The sequence below is a fragment of the Xenopus laevis genome, chromosome 6L, assembly GCF_017654675.1.
Source record: "Xenopus laevis strain J_2021 chromosome 6L, Xenopus_laevis_v10.1, whole genome shotgun sequence".
Taxonomy (NCBI): Eukaryota; Metazoa; Chordata; class Amphibia; order Anura; family Pipidae; genus Xenopus; species Xenopus laevis.
In genome coordinates, this window is record NC_054381.1 from 98,142,553 (window position 1) to 98,166,200 (window position 23,648).

General features: G+C 39.1%; 1 protein-coding gene across 4 annotated transcripts in view; it reads left to right on the forward strand.

Annotated features, from left to right (window-relative positions):
* LOC108718532 (kinesin-like protein KIF13A) overlaps positions 1–23,648 on the forward strand; it is a 133,509-nt gene that overhangs the window by 72,145 nt on the left and 37,716 nt on the right. For all 4 annotated transcript variants that reach the window (XM_041566308.1, XM_041566310.1, XM_041566309.1 and 1 more), the window contains exons 9-17: positions 1,050–1,162; positions 2,135–2,246; positions 4,632–4,844; positions 12,482–12,592; positions 14,668–14,802; positions 15,773–15,903; positions 20,728–20,814; positions 21,082–21,248; positions 23,398–23,608. In XM_041566308.1, the coding sequence (XP_041422242.1) occupies positions 1,050–1,162; positions 2,135–2,246; positions 4,632–4,844; positions 12,482–12,592; positions 14,668–14,802; positions 15,773–15,903; positions 20,728–20,814; positions 21,082–21,248; positions 23,398–23,608 (1,280 nt within the window). The remainder of the gene's footprint in view (positions 1–1,049; positions 1,163–2,134; positions 2,247–4,631; positions 4,845–12,481; positions 12,593–14,667; positions 14,803–15,772; positions 15,904–20,727; positions 20,815–21,081; positions 21,249–23,397; positions 23,609–23,648) is intronic.

Sequence of the window (23,648 nt, forward strand, 5' to 3'; positions counted from 1 at the left end):
GGAAATTTGCTCCAGGCTAAAGCCTAACCCTGTATCAAGTTTTGGAATAAACATTTTTTAACTTTCATGGAATTAGTTGGAAACAATTCATCATTTGTAATATTTTCATGACCTGTGGTCTTTTCTATAAGAATCTTAAGATTCTTCCCATTCCTGATTCAGATTAAAGGGGCAGTACATATATAAACCATGTCTGAACCTAAGTGCAATAAATAGGAAAATAATTTTGCGCTTATACCCTATTATATAGAGTGTAATTTGTTCAGAAGGAGATAATGAGCTCTGTATAAGCAGACCCTAAACTGTTCCCTTTGTTACATTTTCATATAATGAGCTTCTTAATATATAGCCGGCTAATAAGTTGACCGATACTTCTCTGTTCCACAAAACCAGGAATATAAAATAAGTTAAAAAGTGGAAGTGAAAAGTGAAATAAAATTAGATTTTTTTTGGTATAGGAAAAAAGTATGATCACAAGCCCTATTCATTAAACTCATGTTTTACACTTTGCTCACTGCGGGGGCATTGCACAAATAGCTGCAGATTTCTGCTCACTGTGCCTCGTATCAAGCACTGCCTGCATTTGGCAGTGTTTGATTAAATAATGCAGTCTGGGGTAGGTACATAGGTGTCCCCCTAACCTTGCATGTCATTCAGAGACACAAGGTAAAGAGCGGCAGTAGGCTCTGGTCAATTCGGGGCCCTGTCCTTACTACCTGTTTTCAGGCAACTGGCAGGGTTGGAGTTGGAGTGCAACTCAAGGCACTACATTTTGCATGGGCTCTAGATTTTTGATCCTGTGCCAGAGAAGCAAATGCGTATGTGCCCCAAGGGGTCATGATTAAACCTTCAGGTCTTTTACAGAGCACATTAGTACATTCCCATTTTTCATCTAGTGCCCAACAGCTCTTCTATTATAGAAGTAGGTTAGAACCTTCATGGATGATCAATTAAAAGATGAATATCCTAGAAAAAGTTATATTCTGTATGGAAGGTTTGAGCCTATATCAAGGTGGTTTAACTGTTGTTTTTGCTTTGATTGTGGGTAGAACTCAGGGGAGCGTGTCAGCAAAGTAAGCTTGGTGGACCTAGCCGGGAGTGAGAGAGTATCCAAAACAGGTGCAGCTGGTGAGCGTCTAAAGGAAGGAAGCAACATTAACAAGTAAGGATATTCTGAGAAGTTCATTTTTATAAATGCAACGAATATTAAATAATTTCTCTAAATTCACTATAAGTCGTAAATAAATAAAGTATATCTTGCCAACCGTCCAAAGATTATCCATAATGATACTTTGCTTTTGACAAAGAGTTGCACTGACTGCCTTTATAGAACAGAAAGCTAAGGCAGTTAGTATGCAATATATATATATATATATATATATATATATATATATATATATATATATATATATATATATATATATATATATATATATATATAATATCAAAACAGGGGCCCTTAGTGAAAAAACAGCGTTCAACGGACATTGATTACAGGTAATGCTAAAATGCACATAAAATATAAAACAAGTTAGGGACCACCATTCGGGGTTTACCTTGACGTGGTATGGTGGCTTATCAATTTTATGATCATAACTTTGTAACAAAACAACCCCTGTATTGGGTACATATGCAATAGCATTTATTATACTTATATATACTTTAAAGCCTTTAGAGTGCTCCCACAACCCCCCTGTTTTGATATTATATATATATATATATATATATATATATCAAAATAAAGCTGCAATTATGAAAAATTGCGTATTTGGCTTACATATTAGACATATGCATCTCACTATTTCCTTGTGGTCCTCTTTCCTTAACTTCACTTCCAATTCCTTTTCTTATTAGTGTCATAGTACAGACAAAAATCAAGTACTTCTAGTCTGTTGGTAAAAGCAATTGAAAGTTTCATAGTCATAGGTACTGTACAGACCGCTGAGGTACTCACACACACTGCACAAGTGTTTTTAGCATAACAGATAAACAATAAATGGTTGGAAAGCTAAGGAGAGAACAAGGATGCAGCTGGAGACCAGCAGAGAGATGACTTTATATTAGGAAATTTTATTATGGCATTTAAGGATCTATGTATATAGTGACCTGTGCATTTGCACGTTCTCTTCTCCAGATCACTCACAACCTTAGGTTTGGTTATATCTTCTCTGGCGGATCAAGCAGCTGGCAAAGGAAAGAGCAAGTTTGTACCATACAGAGATTCTGTGCTTACATGGCTACTTAAGGTAAAAACAATGAACTTTTCCATCTGTTAAGCTGGCCACAGACGCAAAGATCCGATCGTACGAATCAATGTACAATCGGACTTTCCCATCTCCCAACCTGCCACTAACCATTCAGATCAAAGTCTTACCATTCCGACCAAATAAAGTAGTTAAAGAAAAGATCAGCCGATGTTCTGCCCCTGACAGCAATCGTACGATAGACAAAGCTAGTGACAGTCTCCCACTGAAAATCCTACGATCGGCAATACACGCAGAGATATTATCGGCAGCCGACTCTCCACACACGCTCCAAAAATCGTATGAATCCTCGATTCGTACGATGAGATATTTGTGTCTATGGCCAGCTTTACATGCAAATGTTGCTAGTGTTTACAAATAGACGTGAATTTTTCTTTTAATGAATGAAAAGGAGCTGGCTACAAAGTTGTTTTTCAAGTTCCAATAATTGAACTTGGGGAAAAAGGCAGTTTCCAATTATGTCATTCATATGTTTTTGTCCTGGAGATTCTCTCTAACAACAATGCTAAGGTATTTTTGGGAGAAGTCTCATCTAGATGGTGCCGGTTTTCCACAGGTGACAAATCTCATTGTGTTCCATCACCATTATGTGACAAAGATTATGCATACTGCAGGAGCTCTGTTCTTGGCCATCTTACTACCATCATACTAATTTTTGCTTTAGTTCTTCTGTACTTTATCTGCACAGAGTGATACCATTCAACTAGAATGGCAGAAGAACTATACTTGTACCTACTACGCTTGATTTCGAATTGATTACTTCTTAAATTGTGTAGAGGGCCAACGTAGCCCTATGAAATATGAGGCCATTGCTAACTGTTGATACAAGATTGGAGTTTCTGCTGTGCGAGAGAGCTAGTATTCTGCAAACTGTTTTGAGGCATTCTCAGTTGTTGTGTATAAAAGGGCCTTGTGTATTCTGGTCTGACTTAAGGCATGTTCTTTAGCAGCTCAAATGCAAATATGGAGATAAAGAACATTCCTGACTATTTAGTTGTTAAGTTTAGAGTAATCACATAAAATGGTATATTTTTTTTATCGTTATTATTGACCTTAAGCTTCTTTCATGTTCTTCATTTTGCTACTCTGTGTCCCCTATATGGTTCTTAATATTTTATAGCTAATAGAGTAGCTGCTTTGTATCCATAATTGCTGAGACTGTCAAATGTGCACAGCAGAATAAAGAATCTATGGAAATATTTAGACTGACTAATGTACTTATGTAGGACAAGTTTCTACAGAACTTGGTAAACACTACAAGGAAAGTTCCAGTAATTTATTAACTCTTAGCCTCAGCTTTCCCATCTGCTTTCCCTCTCCCATTTAGCCAGTCCAGATGAGAAAGCAAATTTCTCATATTGTGCCATGGGCAGCACAGGTACCAAAGCCTTGAATTCTATCCAGGAGGTAAGAAGACAGGACAAAAAACAGCAGAGGTGCTATACCTCATTCCCAGCATAAGCCTGTGCCTCTTATATTGTCATCCTGTTTGCTTGAATGTAGTTCAATCCCTTTCTCTCGCCCTTCTATCATTTGTGCTTCCCAGAGTAGGTCTCCCAGAGGGCATCACAATATATTTTTGCGCTACTCACACCCTGTTCATTTCCTTCAGCTTACTCACACTAAGGAACCCATGCAAGTGGTGTGCTTTTGTGCTACTTGTGTTCCCATAACTCCTAGACATACTTCTGTGCTGCCGTTCCACACCAGGAGACAGTGGAAGGATGTCTCCTTCAGTTCAAATAGGCTTGGCTTTCTTCCACCACAGATAGGTTGGCCCACTGCAAGGTTTCCCAAGCTGAAGTTCCTCCCTCCTCCTCTATCCAGATTCCAGAATCCTGTTCATTTCTTCAGCCCAGACATTGAGACAATGAACATATACAAATTTCTATATGTTTAAGGTTTTTGACTCTTCTGAAGTGGCCTTTGGCCCAAAATATTATGCTGGCTGTTGTTTTTCTTTTCTTCTTGCCCTTTCTTTTGCTTTGGGAGGGAGGGAAGAAAAGGAAACTATGCTGCCCAAGGCATCATCCACAAAAGGGGAATTTGTATTATTCACTGATTAATCCTGCAGAGGCAGCACAGGGAATACCACATTCATTCTTCTTGTCTCTAATCCTCTAATTTTGGTGGCTAAAAACTGATGAGGGACGAGCTAATGTCGGGAAGAGAAGGAGCACCTCTGCAGGTTTTTTTCCAGTTATCCTTCCTCCTAGAGGGAAGTAGACAATAAACCTTTGGTACCTGCACTGCCTCTATGGGAATCCTCCTTTCAAACCAAACTTAAGAAATCTTTTAGCTTTCTTTTTTTGTATTTGTTTATAAGGGTTTTTTTTTTTTTTTTTAAATAATGTGTTTTTTTAATAGGACAATCTTGGAGGCAACAGTAAGACTGCCATGATAGCTACCATTAGCCCAGCAGCTGATAACTATGAAGAGACTCTCTCTACATTAAGATATGCTGATCGAGCAAAAAGGATAGTTAATCATGCTGTGGTAAATGAAGATCCCAATGCTAGAGTTATAAGAGAGCTGCGAGAGGAAGTGGAAAAACTAAAAGAGCAGCTATCACAAGCAGAAGTATGTGTTCACTATACTGTTAATAGAACCTTACTACTTTTTGTTATTATAGGAGCATGTTTTTGGCAGCTAATGGGTACAGTCTTAAGAGAACATTCTGTTAAATATACATTGTATACATATTATTATTCTTGACTCTTGGGGTCTACAAAATTAAGGAATCTTAAAGGTAAGTTGTTCAGAGAAAATAATGTACCCATATTGTAAAATATAAGTTACAGAGGAGTTCCATGGCCATATTAAAGCATGTGTACTTTTACCCAGGTCATGGAACTCCAAGGTGACTTCTACTCATACATTATAACGGGGTACTTTTTTGTTTTTTAATAATTAACAAGTTTCAGTGAGGCATGACAATTAAGCACCGATTATATGAACTTCAATACTAGGGATATATTTTATATGATAATGATGGCTCTTGTGTATTATATGTATACATACATCTTTTAAAAAAAAAAAACAAGTACTCAAAAGACTTGAATTCACCTTCCAACACTTTTTCAGTTCAGTTGTTTTCAAATAGTTCACCACAATTAATGACTTATGTTCAATCACCTTATAGAGTCATATGAAAAAGTTTGGGAACCCCCTCTTGATTCTTTGGAGTTTTGTTTATCATTGGCTGAGCTTTCAAAGTAGCAACTTCCTTTTAATATATAACATGCCTTATGGAAATAGTAGTAGTTCAGCAGTGACATAAAGTTTAATGGGTTAACAAAAAAACATGCAATATGCAACATAACAAAATTAGACATGCTTATAAATTTGGGCACCCCAACAGAGATATTATATCAATACTTAAGGTGGCCATACACGGGCCGATAAAAGCTGCCGACAGACAGAGTCGGCAGTTTATTGGCCCTTGTATGGGGCCCCCCGACGGGCTTCCCCGATCGAGATCTGGCCGAAAGTCGGGCAGATCTCAATCGGATGGGACAAAAAATCCCGTCGGATTGCGGCCGCATCTGTTCGTTGATGCGGTCCCGCAATCCGACCGCCCATTCCCATTCGTTCGGATCCGATTGTTGGGCCTTAGGGCCCACGATCGGATCAGCCCGATATTGGTATGGGCATATCGGAGAGAGATCCGCTCGTTTGGCGACATCGCCAAACGAGCAGATCTCTCTGTGTATGGCCACCTTTTGCAAATGTAACAGCCTCTAGACACCTCCTATAGCCTTTGATGAGTGTCTGGATTCTGGATGTTGGTATTCTTGACCATTCATCCATACAAAATCTCTCCAGTTCAGTAAAATTTGATGGCTGCCGAGCATGGACAGCCTGCTTCAAATCATCCCATAGATTTTCAATAATATTCAAGTTAAGGGACTGTGACGGCCATTCCACAATAGTACTTCTCCCTCTCCCTAAATGCCTTTGTACATTTCGAAGTATGTTTAGGGTCATTGTTTTGTTGGAAAATTCAACCCCTGCGTAGCTTCAACTTTGTGACTGATTCATGAACATTATCCTATAGAATTTGTTGATATTGGGTTGAATTCATCCGACCCTCGACTTTAACAAGGGCCCCAGTCCCTGAACTAGCCACACATCCCCACGGCATGATGGAACCTCCACCAAATTTGACAGTAGGTAGCAGGTGTTTTTCTTGGAATGCGGTGTTCTTTTTCCCCATGCAAAGCGTGTTTTGTTATGCTTTTGCTTACAACAAGCAACTTTGTTTGTGTATGCTTGAGTGCAGAAAGGGCTTCTTTCTCATCACCCTGCCATACAGATTCTTTGTGCAAATTGCGCTGAATTGTAGAACAATGTACAGATACACCATCTGCAGCAAGATGTTCTTGCAGGTCTTTGGATGTGATCTTTGGGTTGTCTGTAACCATTCTCACAATCCTCCTCATATGCCGCTCCTGTATTTTTCTTGGCCTGCCAGACTTGGGTTTTACAGCAACTGTGCATGTGGTCTTCTATTTCCTGATTACATTCCTTACAGTTGAAACTGACAGTTTAAATCTCTGTGATAGTTTTTTTGTAGCCTTCCCCTAAACCATGATACTGAACAATCTTTGTTTAGAGAACTTTTAAACGTCGCTTTCAGGATCCCATGCAGTCACTCTTCAGAGGAGAGTCAAACAGAAGCACAACTTGCAATTGGCCACCTTAGGGTAGAACTACACGGGCGTTTTCTGTTGCGATCTGACACGCTGCGTCTGCATCCGACAGTCGTGTCGGATAAATGCTGTGAAACCATCCGACAATGCATTCACTTACCTTGCGATTCTGATTTGACGCCTGCGTTTTTCGCAGAGTGCCTGATTGCACAGCCTGTGTAGTCCTACCTTCAAATACCTTTTCTCATGATTGGACACACCTGCCTATGAAGTTCAAGGCTTAACAAGCTAATCCAACCAATTTGATGTTGCCAGTAATCAGTATTGATCAGTTACATGCTGTATTGAGAAGGGCTCTTGTTCAGTCTGTAGAGTGATTAAACTGACACAAGTGAAACAAACATAAGAGATTTATTGATACTTAGCTGAGGGACCCCTCCATAAAATGGCTCAGCAGCAATTCCAACATAACCAGGCACTCTGAAGTCCAGGCAGAAGTCAAAGAGCCTCCCCCCAAATGAAGCTTTATATATGTTTCCCCCACACAGGATATAAGAAGATTTATACATTTTAGCAGCTAGCATACTATATATGGTAAAAACTACACTTAGCATACTATATATGGTAAAAATCAAGCATTAACCAGTGTCACATTCCTTGAATTGCCAAAAGCTCTAGACGCCATCTTTAAGGTGTTGTTCTATTCTCTCTATCTTCTACTCTGTGAATCACTCATTTTCCTTACATTCCACCCCTTGATTCACAGAGAAGTATGATAGGAAATCAATTCAAAAGCATTGGCACGTATGGGCAATAGCTGACGCTTGTCAGATATGGTACTAGCCTTGATACATTAAATCAGTTTCAAAATAATAGAAAAAGCTAAACATAAGCATAACATAAATAATTGACCATCCTTAGCAATAGCTCTAGATTTTTCCTACAACAGTTTAACCTACTCCATGTGGCTTAGAATGACACCCGCATTATCAGGGATGAAGGTACATGCACCCACTTGTTCAGAATTTCATGCCCCACCCTGTCCAAGATGCAAACCAAGTCCATATCATCAGTAGTAAATAATTTGTGTCTTATTCTATGGAAAACTTTGTTTATCCACCAAATTTGTTTCTTTCATAGTCCAATAAGCAAGTGTTTTCATATGATTTTACTTCCAATAATCCATCCATGAAGCATTAACCACTGAAGAGAAATTAAGAACAGTCCTTTAGTTCAGTCCATGTTAATGATGCCCCCCAATAATTAGATTCATTTTGCTGCTTTGCAGTCTGTATAAGCATTTGTAGAATCGAGTTCTCTTGCCATAAACCAAACGTTATATCACATCAGAGCACACAAATCATCAGAAAAGGTATAACCATTTCGCCAGCCATGTTTTTAGGATATTCTATTCATAGTAGGCTGGAAGATAAAACAAGATTAGTATCTTCTTCACACACATCTAAAAAGATATTACATAACCCCCTGCACATATAATAGACCTTTCTCACAAACAGGTTTAGTTTCCCATTTCACACTATCATTACTATCTTGAAACACACATTTACTCTCAGCAGAATATTCCATAATCCCATTATCCACCCATAACCATACCTTGTTCCACCCCCTGAGTGTTTTAACAAACCATTATCCTGTGGCTTGTGGATAATATGAAATAAGAAACACCCAATATACTCCAGTAAAATTAGTCCCATTGTCAGTAGTGTTCCATATAGAAAGTTTATGTAATGAATATCTTTTCTTCACTTTCTGACATACAGGGCATTGTTGCACAATGTCTTTAGCAAGTACAGTGATTAAAGGTATTCCTTTATGCTTTGCATAGTCCATAGCGCCTTGAACCACTCGATGTCCCGAGTGCTCATGTGTCCATTGGCCTAAAATATGTATCACAGTCAAAGCTTTGAACACTGTCCATTCATCTGTAAATATATTCAACAAGCCTTGTGTTTCCTCCAGTACAGAAACTACTGCCATTAATTCAGCATATTGGCTAGATCCACCCACTCCAATTGGATGGGCTGTAGGTTGGAAAGCAGCTGTTGTCCAGACGTGTCCTTGTCTGGCAGCAATAATAGTGGCAGATCTATCTGTAAACAATAAAATGAAGTCCTCCCATGTCACTGCTTCCTTTATGGTAGATGGAGAAAGTATCAGTACGGGTTGCTCAAAGTTATAACATACAACTAATCCAGATATCTGCTGTGACACTTGAGATGAAGATTTACTTGACACTCCCCCCCTTAAGGTGGCCATACATGGAGAGATCCGCTCGTTTGGCGATGTCGCCAAACGAGCGGATCTCCCTCCGATATGCCCACCTTGAGGTGGGCAATATCGGGCTGATCCGATCGTGGGCCCTAGGGCCCAACGATCGGATCCTAACGATGCCCAAACGGGCGGTCGGATCGCGGGACCGCATCAACGAATAGATGCGGCCGCGATCCGACGGGATTTTCTGTCCCATCCGATCGAGATCTGGCCGACTTTCGGCCAGATCTCGATCGGTGAAGCCCGTCGCGGGGCCCCATACACGGGCCAATAAGCTGCCGACACGGTCTGTCGGCAGCTTTTATCGGCCCGTGTATGGCCACCTTTACTTGTACATACAATTTCCACTTCAGGAAAGTGAGTTTCTGTGAAAAAGCTGCACACAAGTTCATTTCGTTACCATTTACCCATCCAGATATTGCTAAATCAGTCCCGACTGTGACAGGTACATCCATAATAGTTCCTTCATCAGGTTGCAGGGCAGTGTACAGTACAAGGAATTGTTTGCAGGGCACTTGTGTCCTTTTCCCTCAACTGAAAAACAGTCTTTTTCCTTGTAACAAAGTAAACTGAACAAACAGTCAGTAGCACATAACGTATCCAGTAACAAAACAGTCCAGTGATGTGCTGTGTACAGTCCAAAACCAGTTGTGGAATAACTTTGATTGGACCAGTCCATATAATGGTTATGAAAGTCATACTTTGAGCCAATCCTTGATTTTCCTTACACATGCATTCAAATTAGCAACATTACAGCACAGCCAGTTTTTCACATTTGATTTAATTTCATACAACTGAATACGGCTTCACTAAATCTTTGTTCAGAAAACAGCCCAGTACTCAGATGTTCCTGGGAAATGAAAGACATACCACTGTTATATTTTTTGTTGGAAGTGGAGTAAATTATTATGCAGACTGAGACCGTTTTTCTAATATTGAACTTTAAAGGGGTTGTTCACCTTAAAGGTGATTAACTTTTTTAACTTTTTAATATGATGCAGATAATGACATTCTGATAAAATTTGTTATTGGTTTTCATTTTTTATTATTTATGGTTTTTATTTTTATTCAGGAGCATTCCAGTATGCAATTTCAGCAATCTGACTCTGCAAAACTGTTCTAAATAATCAGAGGCGGGCCAGGCAAGCCGTGCGCCCTAGGCGACTCCGCTGCCAAGCTCGCCCCAACTACCCCTGTCGCAAGCGCAGTTACGTCACACCCTTATGCGCATACTCAGTGACGTTACGCGCCTATGCACATACTCGGTGACGTCACACGCTTACATGCATGTGCAGTGCTGCTGCCGTTTTAGATCGGCAAGTTGTGTCTGGTGAGCAGGTGAGTCTGGTCTAGGGGTAGGCAGAAGAGGCAGCTGCCCAGCGCCCCCCCAATTGTTACGCCCTAGGCAGCTGCGTCTTCTGCCTACCCCTAGTTCCGGCCCTGTAAATAATACATTAGTTGATACATTTGTTATCTTTGGCCCTGCTGCACAGAATCCCTGAGTTTCATTAAAAGCAGCTGTTATAATTTATACAGTAGTTGCTAATGTTCCAAAGTTTGCTGAGATATCAACTATGTAGCAAATTGTAACAGTTCAGAATCAGCGCCTAGAGACTTGAGACACCAGAGACAGGAACATAAAACTTCAATTGGGAAAAACAGTTGAAAATAAAACATGCAAATCAATTGTAAAACGTCTATATTTCTGGTGAACAATCTGAAAATAACTGAACTCAAAAAAAGAGTTTGAAAGGTGAGCAACCCCTTTAAAAATTATTACTAGTTTAATTTATATGAACATTTCTAGGGATGCACCTGCTGCTTTTGGGGGGTTTGGGCCAATCCAGGGGTATAGATTTGGCCAAATACCAAAGATAATCTGGACCCTTCTTCTGTGCTGGGACAGCAGGTGTGCAGGCCAATATACCAGATGCACGCCCAACGTGCATATGCAATTTTTTCCCCATTCATAGAGGGTTCAAATTCCTTGAATTTTGCCAAATACTGAACAGGATCCAGGATTTGGTGCATTCACACTAAACATCAAGGTGACCTTAAATTAGAAATACACCAAATCCATCATTTTTGGTTTTGGGTTAATACAGTATCCTCCATAAAAAGAGAGAGAGGGAGGGGCAGATACATGTTTATGCTCAACATTTCTCAACCAGGTGTGAAAAAATGATTTTCTATAATGTGTTTATGTTTTGTCCTTGGTGTTAACAGGACCCGCACATGAATACAAGGGCAGTTTTATTTATGTTATATGCATTGAATGTTTTTGTTAGTTGTTTAGTAAAGCAATCATAAGGACTTTAATAAAGGAGAATATATGGAAGCAGACACAAGGACGCACATGAACCCATTAAGTATTTATTACATGCACAACATGCGGACAGAGTGCCCTTTAGCAAGTGCCCTCTACCAACAGAAGGACTTGTCTACGGTTTTGAAGATGAAGGATAATAATATGCTGCCATTTTTGTTCAATAAGGGAAAATTATGGTCTCTCAATGTTAACCCTATTTTTATCAGTAAATGTATGGAATTGCTTATCTGGAAACCTGATATCCACGAAACTCCAAATTATTATTTTATGTTTGTTTCATCATTTCTGTATTTCCCATTACGTTCTCTTTAATAAAATAATTACGTTATTATTTTCTGCAATAATGAAATACAAGTATCGGATCTAGTATCTATCTATAATGCTTGGGATGTGGGGTGTTCTGTATAAGGAACTTTTCTGTGATTTGGATAATTTAAGCAACATTAAATAAACCAAAAAGGGTTGTTTATTGTGTTTAGTTGGGACTAAATACAAGGTACTATTTTATTATTACAGTGAAAAAAATCATTAAAAAAATATTTTTAATTATTTTTAAGTATTACAATTATATGTCTAAAATGGACTCTGTGGGAGGTGGCCTTCCTGTAATTTGGAGCTTTTTGTATAACAGGTTTCCAGATAAGAAATAGCTGTAGTACTGTATGCTTGATCCCAACTAAGCTGCATAATCCATATTGTGTAAAAACAATCATTGGTCTTTTTCAGCTTTCAAATACTTTTCTTTAGTCAATTTAATATCCAAATTATGGAATTACTTCTTATCCTGCAAATGTCAGGTCCCAAGCATTTTGGCTAATAGATTCTATTTCTGTACTAGTAAAGTTTTTGCCTGTTTTGTTATTTAATAGTTGCAGATTTGTAGAAATGAATTAATGTTTCTTAGATTACTTTGATTGATATTTGTTCCTTTTTTTACTCCTTAGTCTATGAAAGCCCCTGAGCTGAAAGAAAAATTAGAGGAATCTGAAAAGCTAATTCGAGAGCTAACAATCACTTGGGAAGAAAAGCTGAGGAAAACTGAAACAATAGCACAGGTGTTATTTACTGTTTTATTTAATTCCATTCTCTGTATATCAGTTTAGGCAACAGTATACTCTGTATATGAGCTTTCAAACCTTTTCCTTGAATTCCCATTTATCCTGTGCGACCCAGTGCTTGGTGTGGGGGAATCGTTCTTTAGGTAGTAGCAGTTCCTATCACTCAGATAAGAGACAGGTACAACGTGTTTCAAACTGAACTTTGTGTGTGAATTTATTTAACCCAGCAGCTTAAACAAGGCATGAAAGTTCATAACATCTGAGGTCTCAATAAAGAAAATGGTAACAGCCTTGCTGATGAAGAAAAACATCCCCACTTGGGCAAGATAAATCCAATAAGCAAAGGAAAATTTCACTCACAGTCCTTAGGAGATGCCATCTGCATTCTATCTGAAGCAGGGGCAGCTCACCCCAAGCCTTTTTGGGCAGCAGCTTGTAGCCAGTCTTTGCTACCAGTGAACTTGCCTCCTTGTGAATAATTTTCCTCAACTGTCCAGCGACAATCCTTGTGCCAAACAGCACCCGGTTGCGTCCAGTGCAACTGAATTCCCCTACACAACTTTAGTTGCTTTTTTCCCCCCCAAACCAGGGGCAGAGAGTAGTGACTATTGAGCCATGGCTTTTAACTACAGGTGAGGCTAATTAACCCCTCACAGCTGAGAAGACCCTCATTGTCACAGCCCTCTGTACTGCCTCATAAAGGATTCTGGGATATACTTTCCATCTATGATTTTCCCAACAATGCTACATTAGTCACAGATGCTGCTCTAACATCTTTTTATTTGGCTGAGGAGCTTGTTTATTGTGGGGAAAAAGTCTCCTTTTTGAGGTTATAAAATACAAGAACAATATTGTGATATTAAGGTATTATTTTCAAATTTTCCTGTATTATATATATTATATATTTCCTCTTTAGGCAAAAGTCCCCACTGCCCCCCCTGCACAGTCTTACCCCTGATTTCTGTCCCATCTCAAAATAGTGATCGCACATGCAGATTCAGAGGAACAGAGCTGACGGGCACCATTTTCGGTGCTTCAGTATTCTTTGTAATGTAAGTGCAGTATTGACGCATACGCAGTTGGAGGAATCTTCCTGTCCGTGAGAATGGACCCGAAGAATACGGAAGTGCCAGAAGATGGCGCCCGTGAACTCCACTGCACTGACTCTGCATGTGCGGTCGCTATTTCTAGAGGGGACATAATTAAGGGGTATTGTGCAGGGGGGAGACAGGGAGGGGGGCCAGTGGGGACTTTTGCCTTAAGGGGGTTTAGTTCTCCTTTAAAGGAGAAGGAAATATATAATGACTGGGGATGCCATATTGGCATCCCCCATTGATTGCAATCGCTTATCTGAGACCATGGGTGAGTGCTCCTCTTTGATAATTGCACAGGTCTCATGAACTACTGTAGGAACCCCACACAACAGTTGTCGTCATCTTGTTGTTCTTCCGGTATCATGTGTACAAACCAGTCCAAGTTGGCATACACAGTACAATGAAAAGCTGAACTTATATGCAAAAAGACAACTTTTCACTCTGCTCTTCTTGCGCACCCCGGATTGGGACTTCATTGAATATCCAAGAAGCAGAAGATTGCATCATGGTGCTCCTTTAGTGGTATCCAGACTGGTGCAGTTTTCAGCAGGGCCGGATCTCCCCCCAAGGGCACCTGGAGGCCAGCTTCCTCTGGCATCCCCCTCACTCCTACAGGATGGCGAGCATCCATTCCATACCGGAGCACTAAGTGCCCAGCTCCAGAATGAAGCGGACTACCCGTGCGGCTGGATGGCATACCGATTATTCATTTATGTTGCCCTAGGCCCGGGTCTTTGAGGCCTCACCGCAAATCCGGGCATGGTTTTCAGAAAACAGGAGCACTGGCCTGGGCTCTCTTCTAAGCGATTAAAATCACTGGGGGAGCCTAATATTTGGCTACTAATACTAAATAGCTAGTCTGCTTCGAATATTTGTGGTCAGCTTTTCCTGTATTGTTATCTGTGCCATATTTGATTTGATGTATCTATTCATATTTATATTTTTGGTTAATGGCTAATTCACTGTTGCTGTCCACAGGAAAGGCAGAAGCAGCTGGAAAGCATGGGAATCTCTCTGGAATCTTCTGGAATTAAAGTTGGAGATGACAAATGTTACCTGGTGAACCTGAATGCTGATCCAGCGCTCAATGAACTTCTGGTTTATTATTTAAAGGTGTGATTTTTTTCATATCATATATGCATTGGTTTTTAGATTTGTTTTGTGCTCTGCTTACACATTGGGGACAATGTTTTTTTTTTCCCCCTAATTTCTCTCATTGGACACTTTTTATGATTCCTTCTGATTTTAGAGTATATAGAGCAGTGGAGGCTTTTGTCAGGAGCAGGTCTACAATCTCTTTTTATATTGTGCTTGACAATGCAAAACCTAGAACCCCAGTTGTCAGTGCTTGTAATTCCTAGTACCACACAATTGAAATGCTTTCAGTAAAGGAATGATTTGACTTGGCGTAATTTTTTATAAACCCTTGCTATGTACAACCAAATTACTGTGTGTACAGTATATTATCTGTTCTCTGACTCGTCTTCCTTAAAGCTTAGTAGGCCTCTGAATTTATATATTGCTATTAGTGACCATGTTTAATTAATACATTTTAAATATATTGCTTTCAAATATGATAAATATAATTTTAAAAATATTTAGAATTATTTATTAATATGAAAATGACTTAATTCCCTCTGGTGCCATTGAAAGAAACCACAGTTAACTCTAGTCTCAGTGTAGCATGCTAACAAGAGGGCCTTCCTCCAGGAAGCTATATGCTGTGATTGACCTTTAAAATTCCTCACATAAATCTGATTCCAAATCTCTGCTTAGAGTTTTGGGATGGTGACATGGCTTCTCGTACAGAGAACACTGTTCACATATCATGTTGATAGATAGAGAGAGAGTGAGAGAGAGAGAGAGAGATTGAGAAAGAGAGATAAATATAAAAAGGTATATTTTTCTGGATGACCCTAACAGTAGTGTATGGGAACCTGTAGTTAAGAAATTGTTTTGTAAGCTCCTTTGTGTCAGGGATTTTTGTGAAGTTTTCAGTAATATGACAGATCACATTAAGTAGTAAAATAAATGAAAACATAATTTATGAAGTTCAGAGATTTTCTGTATCCTTTTACTACAGGGTCACAATAGAATAGGTGCTGACACTTCTCAGGATATTCAGCTCTTTGGTATTGGAATACAGCCAGAGCACTGCGTGATTGATGTGGCCTCGGATGGGGAGACTTATCTCATTCCGAAGGAAAATGCACGGTAGGTTTTTTACCTGCCTGTTTTTTTTTCATTTGCTTTAAAAGAACTGTCAAAACATTGTGTTGTTCATAGGATGGAGTGTTTGTTACAGATTTCCAAGTTAGTTGTTAATTAGCAATATCTGTCATGTTATTCTCTCATTTGCTGGGGAGTGCCTTTTACTGTGCTTTAAGCATCCCTCTATAAAGCCAATCCCTATTATTATCATTTAATACAACAAAGACAATTAGTAATTGTCAGGAATTTCTCTATTAACAATATGTGTCTGGGCCTGTACCTTTAGGCAGTAGCCAATTTAGAAAAAAAGAACATATCTGTCTCGATTAAATGAAATGCAAGGCAGTATGCCTCATGTGGAAGGCTGTACTTTCTTTAGCTATGGGTTAAAAGATATGTTCTTATTAGCTAAGCTGACTCTGTAATTATAAGGGACAGCTTTGATTTTTTTAAGGAATCTGCATTGTTAACCTCTAATTTCTTTTACCAAATGCAAAAATGGTCCTGTGTATGCAGGGAAGTAAGTGCAGACAAGAACCTTGAACACTCAAAAATATGTTGTGTGCACAGTCATAGTCATAGTCACGTGCACAAGCCTACAGCTTAGAGGAAACAGGGTAACAACAGAAACATCAGGCTCTGTGGCTCCTAGAGGAGACCAGGAGTATACAGGGCCTTTTGGAGCTCCCGACTGATGCCCAAAATTGTATATGTTTGAAATATCAAGTAGCTGCTGAAGGCTTAGGAAATTGGACTCCGAAAATGATTTTGTTGTGTGTCTCTCCAACTATACACTTCTTCTGGTGAAAATTCCACAGATTCTACTTTTCACCCCATCTATTCTCCCACAAAGGCTCGTGATCCCTGTTGTACGTTATGATTGGCGTATAGCTCTTCTCCCGTGTATTGTCTTCTTTTCCTTATGTTCACTGCATCTAAGGGTCCAGATGTAACTACTTGGGACCTCTAAGGTTATTGGCTTACTATGTACTATGGTTAGTTCTGTCTGTACATTCTGGAATTTCTGCTAAAGGCTTTTTCCTACTAATGCATGTGGGACGGCAAGCTTTTAGATGCATCCACCTATTTTAGTTAATGTTATTTCTTTTTTTATAGGTTTATCTGTGTCTGCTCTGCCCTCTAAATATTGTTGGAATGTTGAATAAGGTTTGCAGTTGCTTGTATTATAGTGTGCTGTTATTGATGTATATAATTAAAAGGTTATAGGAAGCAGGGGTGGCATGTTATTCAGCTGTAGAAGGATTAATAAATCCCCTGAACAAAGCAGTGTGAGACATCTTTCCTAGCTGAGCGTGTCACAAAGGCAGTCTTGCAATAGCATGTCTGACACGAGAGCCAGCACAATAGCCCAGAGCTGGTACTGTCCTGTGCCAGGAGGGTGTGAGCCAGACAGCAGGGCTAGAGGAGGAGTTGGCTGGCAGATGGAAAGACTGACACACATGGGAGAAATGAATAGGGAACATGGGAGGTGGAGGAAGTAAAAAGAATTTGGGAGGGCTACAGCATTATTTTGGCTGCATAAAATGCTGGTTATTATCTCATTTCTATCTCACACTTGTGCAGGGTAAATCAGGGGATTTACATACAGTAATCTTGGAAATATAGCAAAACTGAAGATAGAATATATTGTGAAGGAAAATTATCAGCTACTGCTGCCACTTTATTCCAGGTTAATAGCACCAACTCCACTAGGAAGTCTGCAGTTTCTGCCTTCTTTGTTAATAGTTTGTTAGTGCAACATTTATTTTTGTACATGCACATAAGACTGAGCAACTGCAAACGTGTAGGTCATAATGCAAACATAGGGTGGAAACTTTGTTAGCTCAGAAATCCTCAATTTCAGTAGGAACTCTCGACTTTTCTGACATGAGCTCATTCCATTGGTCTTATGTAGAAAAGGTATGTAAACACTATTTATACATATGTATAAATAAATACCTGATTCCTCAGATTTACAAACCATGATTGAGTCTCTGAGTCATTTAACTGCTTCCTTACCCTGTTCCTTTGTGAAGAGATGATTTTGGAACTTGAAAATCCTTCTGTTTTCCAGAAAACCTATGCCGGGACACTTCAAGCCAATCATCCATCATTTTACAATGGAACAAAGTGTGGGAGTGATTTATTTTTTTTTATTTTTTTTTATTTTTTTTTACAAATTCCAACTGAATGACCTCAAATAAATAAGTGGTTATATTTTCCATTTAATTTAATGTTCCATAATCTGTTATGTTATAATATAATATGTTCATAACAATGGATTTACTGTACATATAACTGGGCTATTCTTGTTTTTATTAAAATATACTGTATGCTAACCGTTGAAAGGCATAATGTTATTGCACCGAGCTTTGTTCTGCAACCAAATGGGGGGATATGTCACAACCTCATTCACCCTGCCCTTCCCCCCATGCTTGGTAGGTTGCTTGTGGTGGATGGCAAGGGGCAACAAATACTATGGCCATTTTATCTTTTAATGTTCTGTAGATTTCTCTGGCCAATTTATACAAGTAAATAAGGTGAAGAATATCCTATTTCCCACTGCCTGTCATACTGGATGTGAACTTAGTTCTGAATTAGAACCTTGTAAACAGTAAGTGCTACTTGGTATAACCTTATGGCTGTAGTAGTAGAGGTTATAAAACTTGTAGAACAGATGTTTAAAAAATGCTTGATAACAATGGGGTTTTGGGACACAGCACATTTTGCACAGCTTTCCAAGAGCAAAATAATTGATACACAATACTCTGTGAAAACCTATATTTGTTGCACCACTGATACATCCATGACGTTGTCTATATTTACCTCTACTATTGTTTGCATTATGAGGAAATAATTGTGTTATTGTTATATGCACTGTAACTATAATATTGTTTTCTACCATTCTCTGTATTTTGTTTTGTTAATATAACATGTTAATAATAGCTCCATGCACTGTTAATAAAATGCTATTCTTATAGTCGGTTAGTGCAAGCAACAATTTCTTTGGAAAAACAATTTTTAGGGGTGGTCCATTGGTTAGACCACAAGTTCTACTGCCTTGGCAAGTAGCTGTTTATGTCTTCAACCAAACTCACCCCCCCCCCAGTCAGGCCCGGACTGGCAATTTGTGGGTTCTGGCAAATGCCAGAGGGGCTGCTATAAGGTCCCATAGATAGTCAGTATTTAGTGGGCTTGTGGGGGCTGTTTGGGCCTCTGTGTACCTGAAATGCCAGGGCCTATTTTAATTCTCAGTCTGGACCTGCCCCCAGTACATCCCAGAATATATTATTTTATTTAAAGGAGACATAACATAACTGAAAATCCCTTAGTCTTGTTGGCAATAATGAATACTATATGGAGCTCGTTTCTCATAAAAATTATTATCTTTAAATATGGCTGCTTTGTTAATGCTCTCCATAGAGCTGCTAGGGTCCCTGCCTGTGTTTCAAATGGGGGTGGTCAAGTTTTAACAGTCCTCTCTGAAGAACATTAGGTGGTGGCTCCGCTGCACAGCCTGGGAAAGGAGCGAGCAGGAAAAAATTTAAACAAGTCAGCCTGAAACACAACTTTTTAAAACACATTCCTTCTACTGTATATTTGAAGAGTATAATGCACTGGTACATTCTTATTTTTTACACAGTATTCCTCTTAAAGGTAGCAACCCTATTGACAGATCATAATAAAAAATACAATTGTGCCATTGTCATGTCAGGCCTCCCTAGTTAAGACAATGACTCCATGGAATACTGTTTATGGCACTGTTAGAGCTTTATAGTGTTACTGCAGAAGGGTCTGCCATTGGTAGGGAGGACAGGTAGGAATCTTGGCACAGAGGCAATGGTGAGCTCTCCTACATACTATTGCTGTTTTCTGGAAAAAATTGCAGCCTTCCTAGTTTTCATCATTTCATGTTGTTAACATTGGCACCAAATACAATTCTTACTAGCCAGGCAACTATATCTTCGGGAGCTATTTACAATTCATTTTATGGCTTGGGTTTAGTGTCTGGGACATTGTGTAAAAAGTAATCCATTTTGTGTGTGTCTCTTTAAAGGGATACTGTCATCGGAAAACATGTTTTTTTCAAAACGCATCAGTTAATAGTGCTACTCCAGCAGAATTCTGCACTGAAATCCATTTCTCAAAAGAGCAAACAGATTTTTTATATTCAATTTTGAAATCTGACATGGGGCTAGACATTTTGTCAATTTCCCAGCTGCCCCTGGTCATGTGACTTGTGCCTGCACTTTAGGAGAGAAATGCTTTCTGGCAGGCTGCTGTTTTTCCTTCTCAATGTAACTAAATGTGTCTGAGTGAGACATGGGTTTTGCTATTGAGTGTTGTTCTTAGATCTACCAGGCAGCTGTTATCTTGTGTTAGGGAGCTGTTATCTGGTTACCTTCCCATTGTTCTTTTGTTTGGCTGCTGGGGGGGGGAAGGGAGGGGGTGGGGTGATATCACTCCAACTTGCAGTACGGCAGTAAAGAGTGATTGAAGTTTATCAGAGCACAAGTCCCATGACTTGGGGCAGCTGGGAAACTGACAATATTTCTAGCCCCATGTCAGATTTCAAAATTGAATATAAAAAAATCTGTTTGCTCTTTTGAGAAATGGATTTCAGTGCAGAATTCTGCTAGAGCAGCACTATTAACTGATTCATTTTGAAAACTTTTTTTTTTCCACATGACAGTATCCCTTTAAGTAACTTTGACAGACTTTCAGTTCACAAATTTTTTTCATAGTTTTGATCAGTACAGTATCTTAGTTATATTATAAACATGATTTAACTATAACTTTTTTTTTATTTTTTTTTATTTTTTGCAGTACTTGTGTAAATGGCACCCTGGTTTGTGCACAAACTCTGCTGTGGCATGGGGACAGAATTCTATGGGGAAATAACCACTTCTTTAGGTAACTACTTCCATCTCATACCTTCAGCCGCATGGTAATATATATTTTTTTTAAAGTGTTTAATTTTCAAACAGGCAAGGGAGGGGAGGGAAACTGCATAAAGGGTAGTCAATGGCATGCATCATACAAGCCAGGGTATTAAGATACAGTATCAGTGGAGAGATATTCAAATTGGTACCCAAGGCAGTAAATCATGAAGGCAACACAGAAAGGGAAACATGGATGATAATATGTCACTTTTATTTAATACTCATTCAATATTTGTAGACTTAATCTTCCAAAGAGGAAAAGGAGAGATTGGCTGAAAGAGTTTGAGAAGGAATCAGGTTGTAGTGAAACGGATCTGGATGCTGCAAGTGAGGCATCATCTGAACCAGACTACAACTATGAGTTTGCACAAATGGAAGTCATAATGAAAGCACTGAACAGCAATGGTAAGTGAATGATTAACTTGGAAAAATAATAATGTTGTAATGTAATCTTAAATTCGAGAAGACTCTATTGAAAATAATGTTGACATTTTAACCTGTAGTATGAAAATATATTTTTTTAGGTGTGATGACAGGGGTTGCTAATTACTGACAGTTGGTCATATTTGTTTTAAAGAAATGTAAGGCTCCGCTACTATATTGTTTTATTATTAACATTGTGCTAGATATTGTCACAGCCAATACTTGGATGCCAAAAAAAAAAAAAATAGTTGATCTTGTCTTTTCTTCATTATATTAATAGACTGCAAAGTATATGCTAATGTCATGTCACATAATTTCATGCTCACATATAGATAGGTGCCTGAGTCTGACCAACTCACCTACGATGCAAGTAGGAGTATGGGGTGCACAGCGTGTAATGGAGCATTCTTGGACAGTTTCCATGTGGGTGTTTTTCTTCAGGATATTTTCTCCTGTTCAATGGCTTGAAGTTCTCCAGTATTTACACCACATCTGGAATAAAGGTCCCGTATTGAGTGGCTCTTGCATGGAATTTATTGGCTTCTGTTGTGGCGAAACGGCTATGGCCAGGATTAACTTCATCAAAGCACTCAACTGTCCCATGACTTCAGTGGCAAAACAATCCAATAATAACAAATAATAAGACTAAAATCCAGAGAGGGGGAGAGTGTAACTTTAGTTAGAATGACAAAACGCCACTGCTGCATGAGTGTGTGAATATTAATACACATGTACAGTATTTGTCTTTAAAGGGGAACTCCAGCTTCCAAACCGAAATTTGATAAAAAGGCCCACATAACACAGAAACCCCTAATATATCCATCACAGTTACCTGTTTCTTCATAAAGTATGAATAAATGTAATTTTCTATGCTGAAATCCAGCTGTTTAACAGTTCTCTTTCTGCATTGTTTGAAATCCTGGCAGGGAAGGAGGGACTAAACACTGATGTTACTACTTCTCCACAGCTTACAGACAGCATGCAGGAACTACATAACCCACAATGCATTGCACTGTGATGTTCCATTCCTTATTGAAATCACGTGTGCAGGGAATTGTGGAGTTTGCAGGATGTAGTCTAAGGACAGATGGCTGTTGATACAAAGTAACAGTAGTCAGCCAGCTCAGCAAAGTAGTCAGAAAGATCAGCAGAAGAGCGATACTGACACGTTCCTATAAAAATCATAGGAATGTGTCTGTATCAAGGAGGTGCTGCTTGCTAAATATTTTCCTCTAAAAGCCACCCAGCCCCGCAAATCTAAATAAAATAAACAAGGTACACTTTATGATGCCAAATAGCATAAATCAGTTATCAAAAACTCTTGCTGTCAGTCAGGGTTAGAAAATATTAGGTTATATGAGAAATTGATTTGAGTTCACACGCCTTATTGGCAATTCACTACACCTTATTGGATTTTTATGATATAAGGCCAAGGTAATGTAAGTGTGGATTTAAAGCACTGAAACAACAAGGTAGCTTAGGTAGGCATTGTACCAAAAAAAAAAAGGAATTACAAATGCTCCATCTCTGTGCACCATCTCAAGGTACAATGAAGGCAAGATTTTTGGTATTACTTCAATGTTTGTTTTAAAACGCAAAATGACAATTGTTGGATTTTCTCAGTTTGTTCTCATCTTTCTAATTGCTGCTGCAGTATATGTTGTATGTGCTTTGAAAGATGGTTTATTATATTTGTAGGATTCCTTTGCCTTTTGGCAATGCATGGGGTGACTTTTTCAGATCCATTTTTGCTGTTGTATTAATATGCTTGACAACTACAGTTGAAATGGCGTCATCATATTAGACTGCTTTAAAACATCGTATTAGACTGCATTAATTACATTCAAGCTCATAGAAGCATTTTTATAATGTGTTTAGGGCTTTTTGTAGCTTTTATGCACCCCTGCAATGTACTCCCAACTCCAGCTTTGCACTTTGACAGAAGGGGAGCCTGGTAAACACATTTAAAATATTACACAGTGGGTCTGATGTATGTAGGTGCACTGAAACACAAGTGTTTTTGTAAGTTCCCTTAGTCAGCCTGTGTAAGCAAGCATGTTCTGTACATGTGCAGACTCAGCCTCAATTGTGCACTGGGGACTATTTATATATTGAACATTTCTTCCTGCAGATCCTGTCCACAATGTTGTGCAGGTTCTTGAGAAGCAGTACTTGGAGGAGAAGAGGAATGCCCTGGAGGAACAGAGGCTTATGTACGAACGAGAATTAGAACAACTGCGGCAGCAACTCTCTCCAGACAGGCACCACCAGCACAGCACAGAGCACCTCTCCTACAGCTCCCAAACTGCCCAGCAGAAAATGAACATGTGGGCTGAGGAAAGGTAAGCATGTGAGGCATTACTGATAATTCAGAGTGGATCT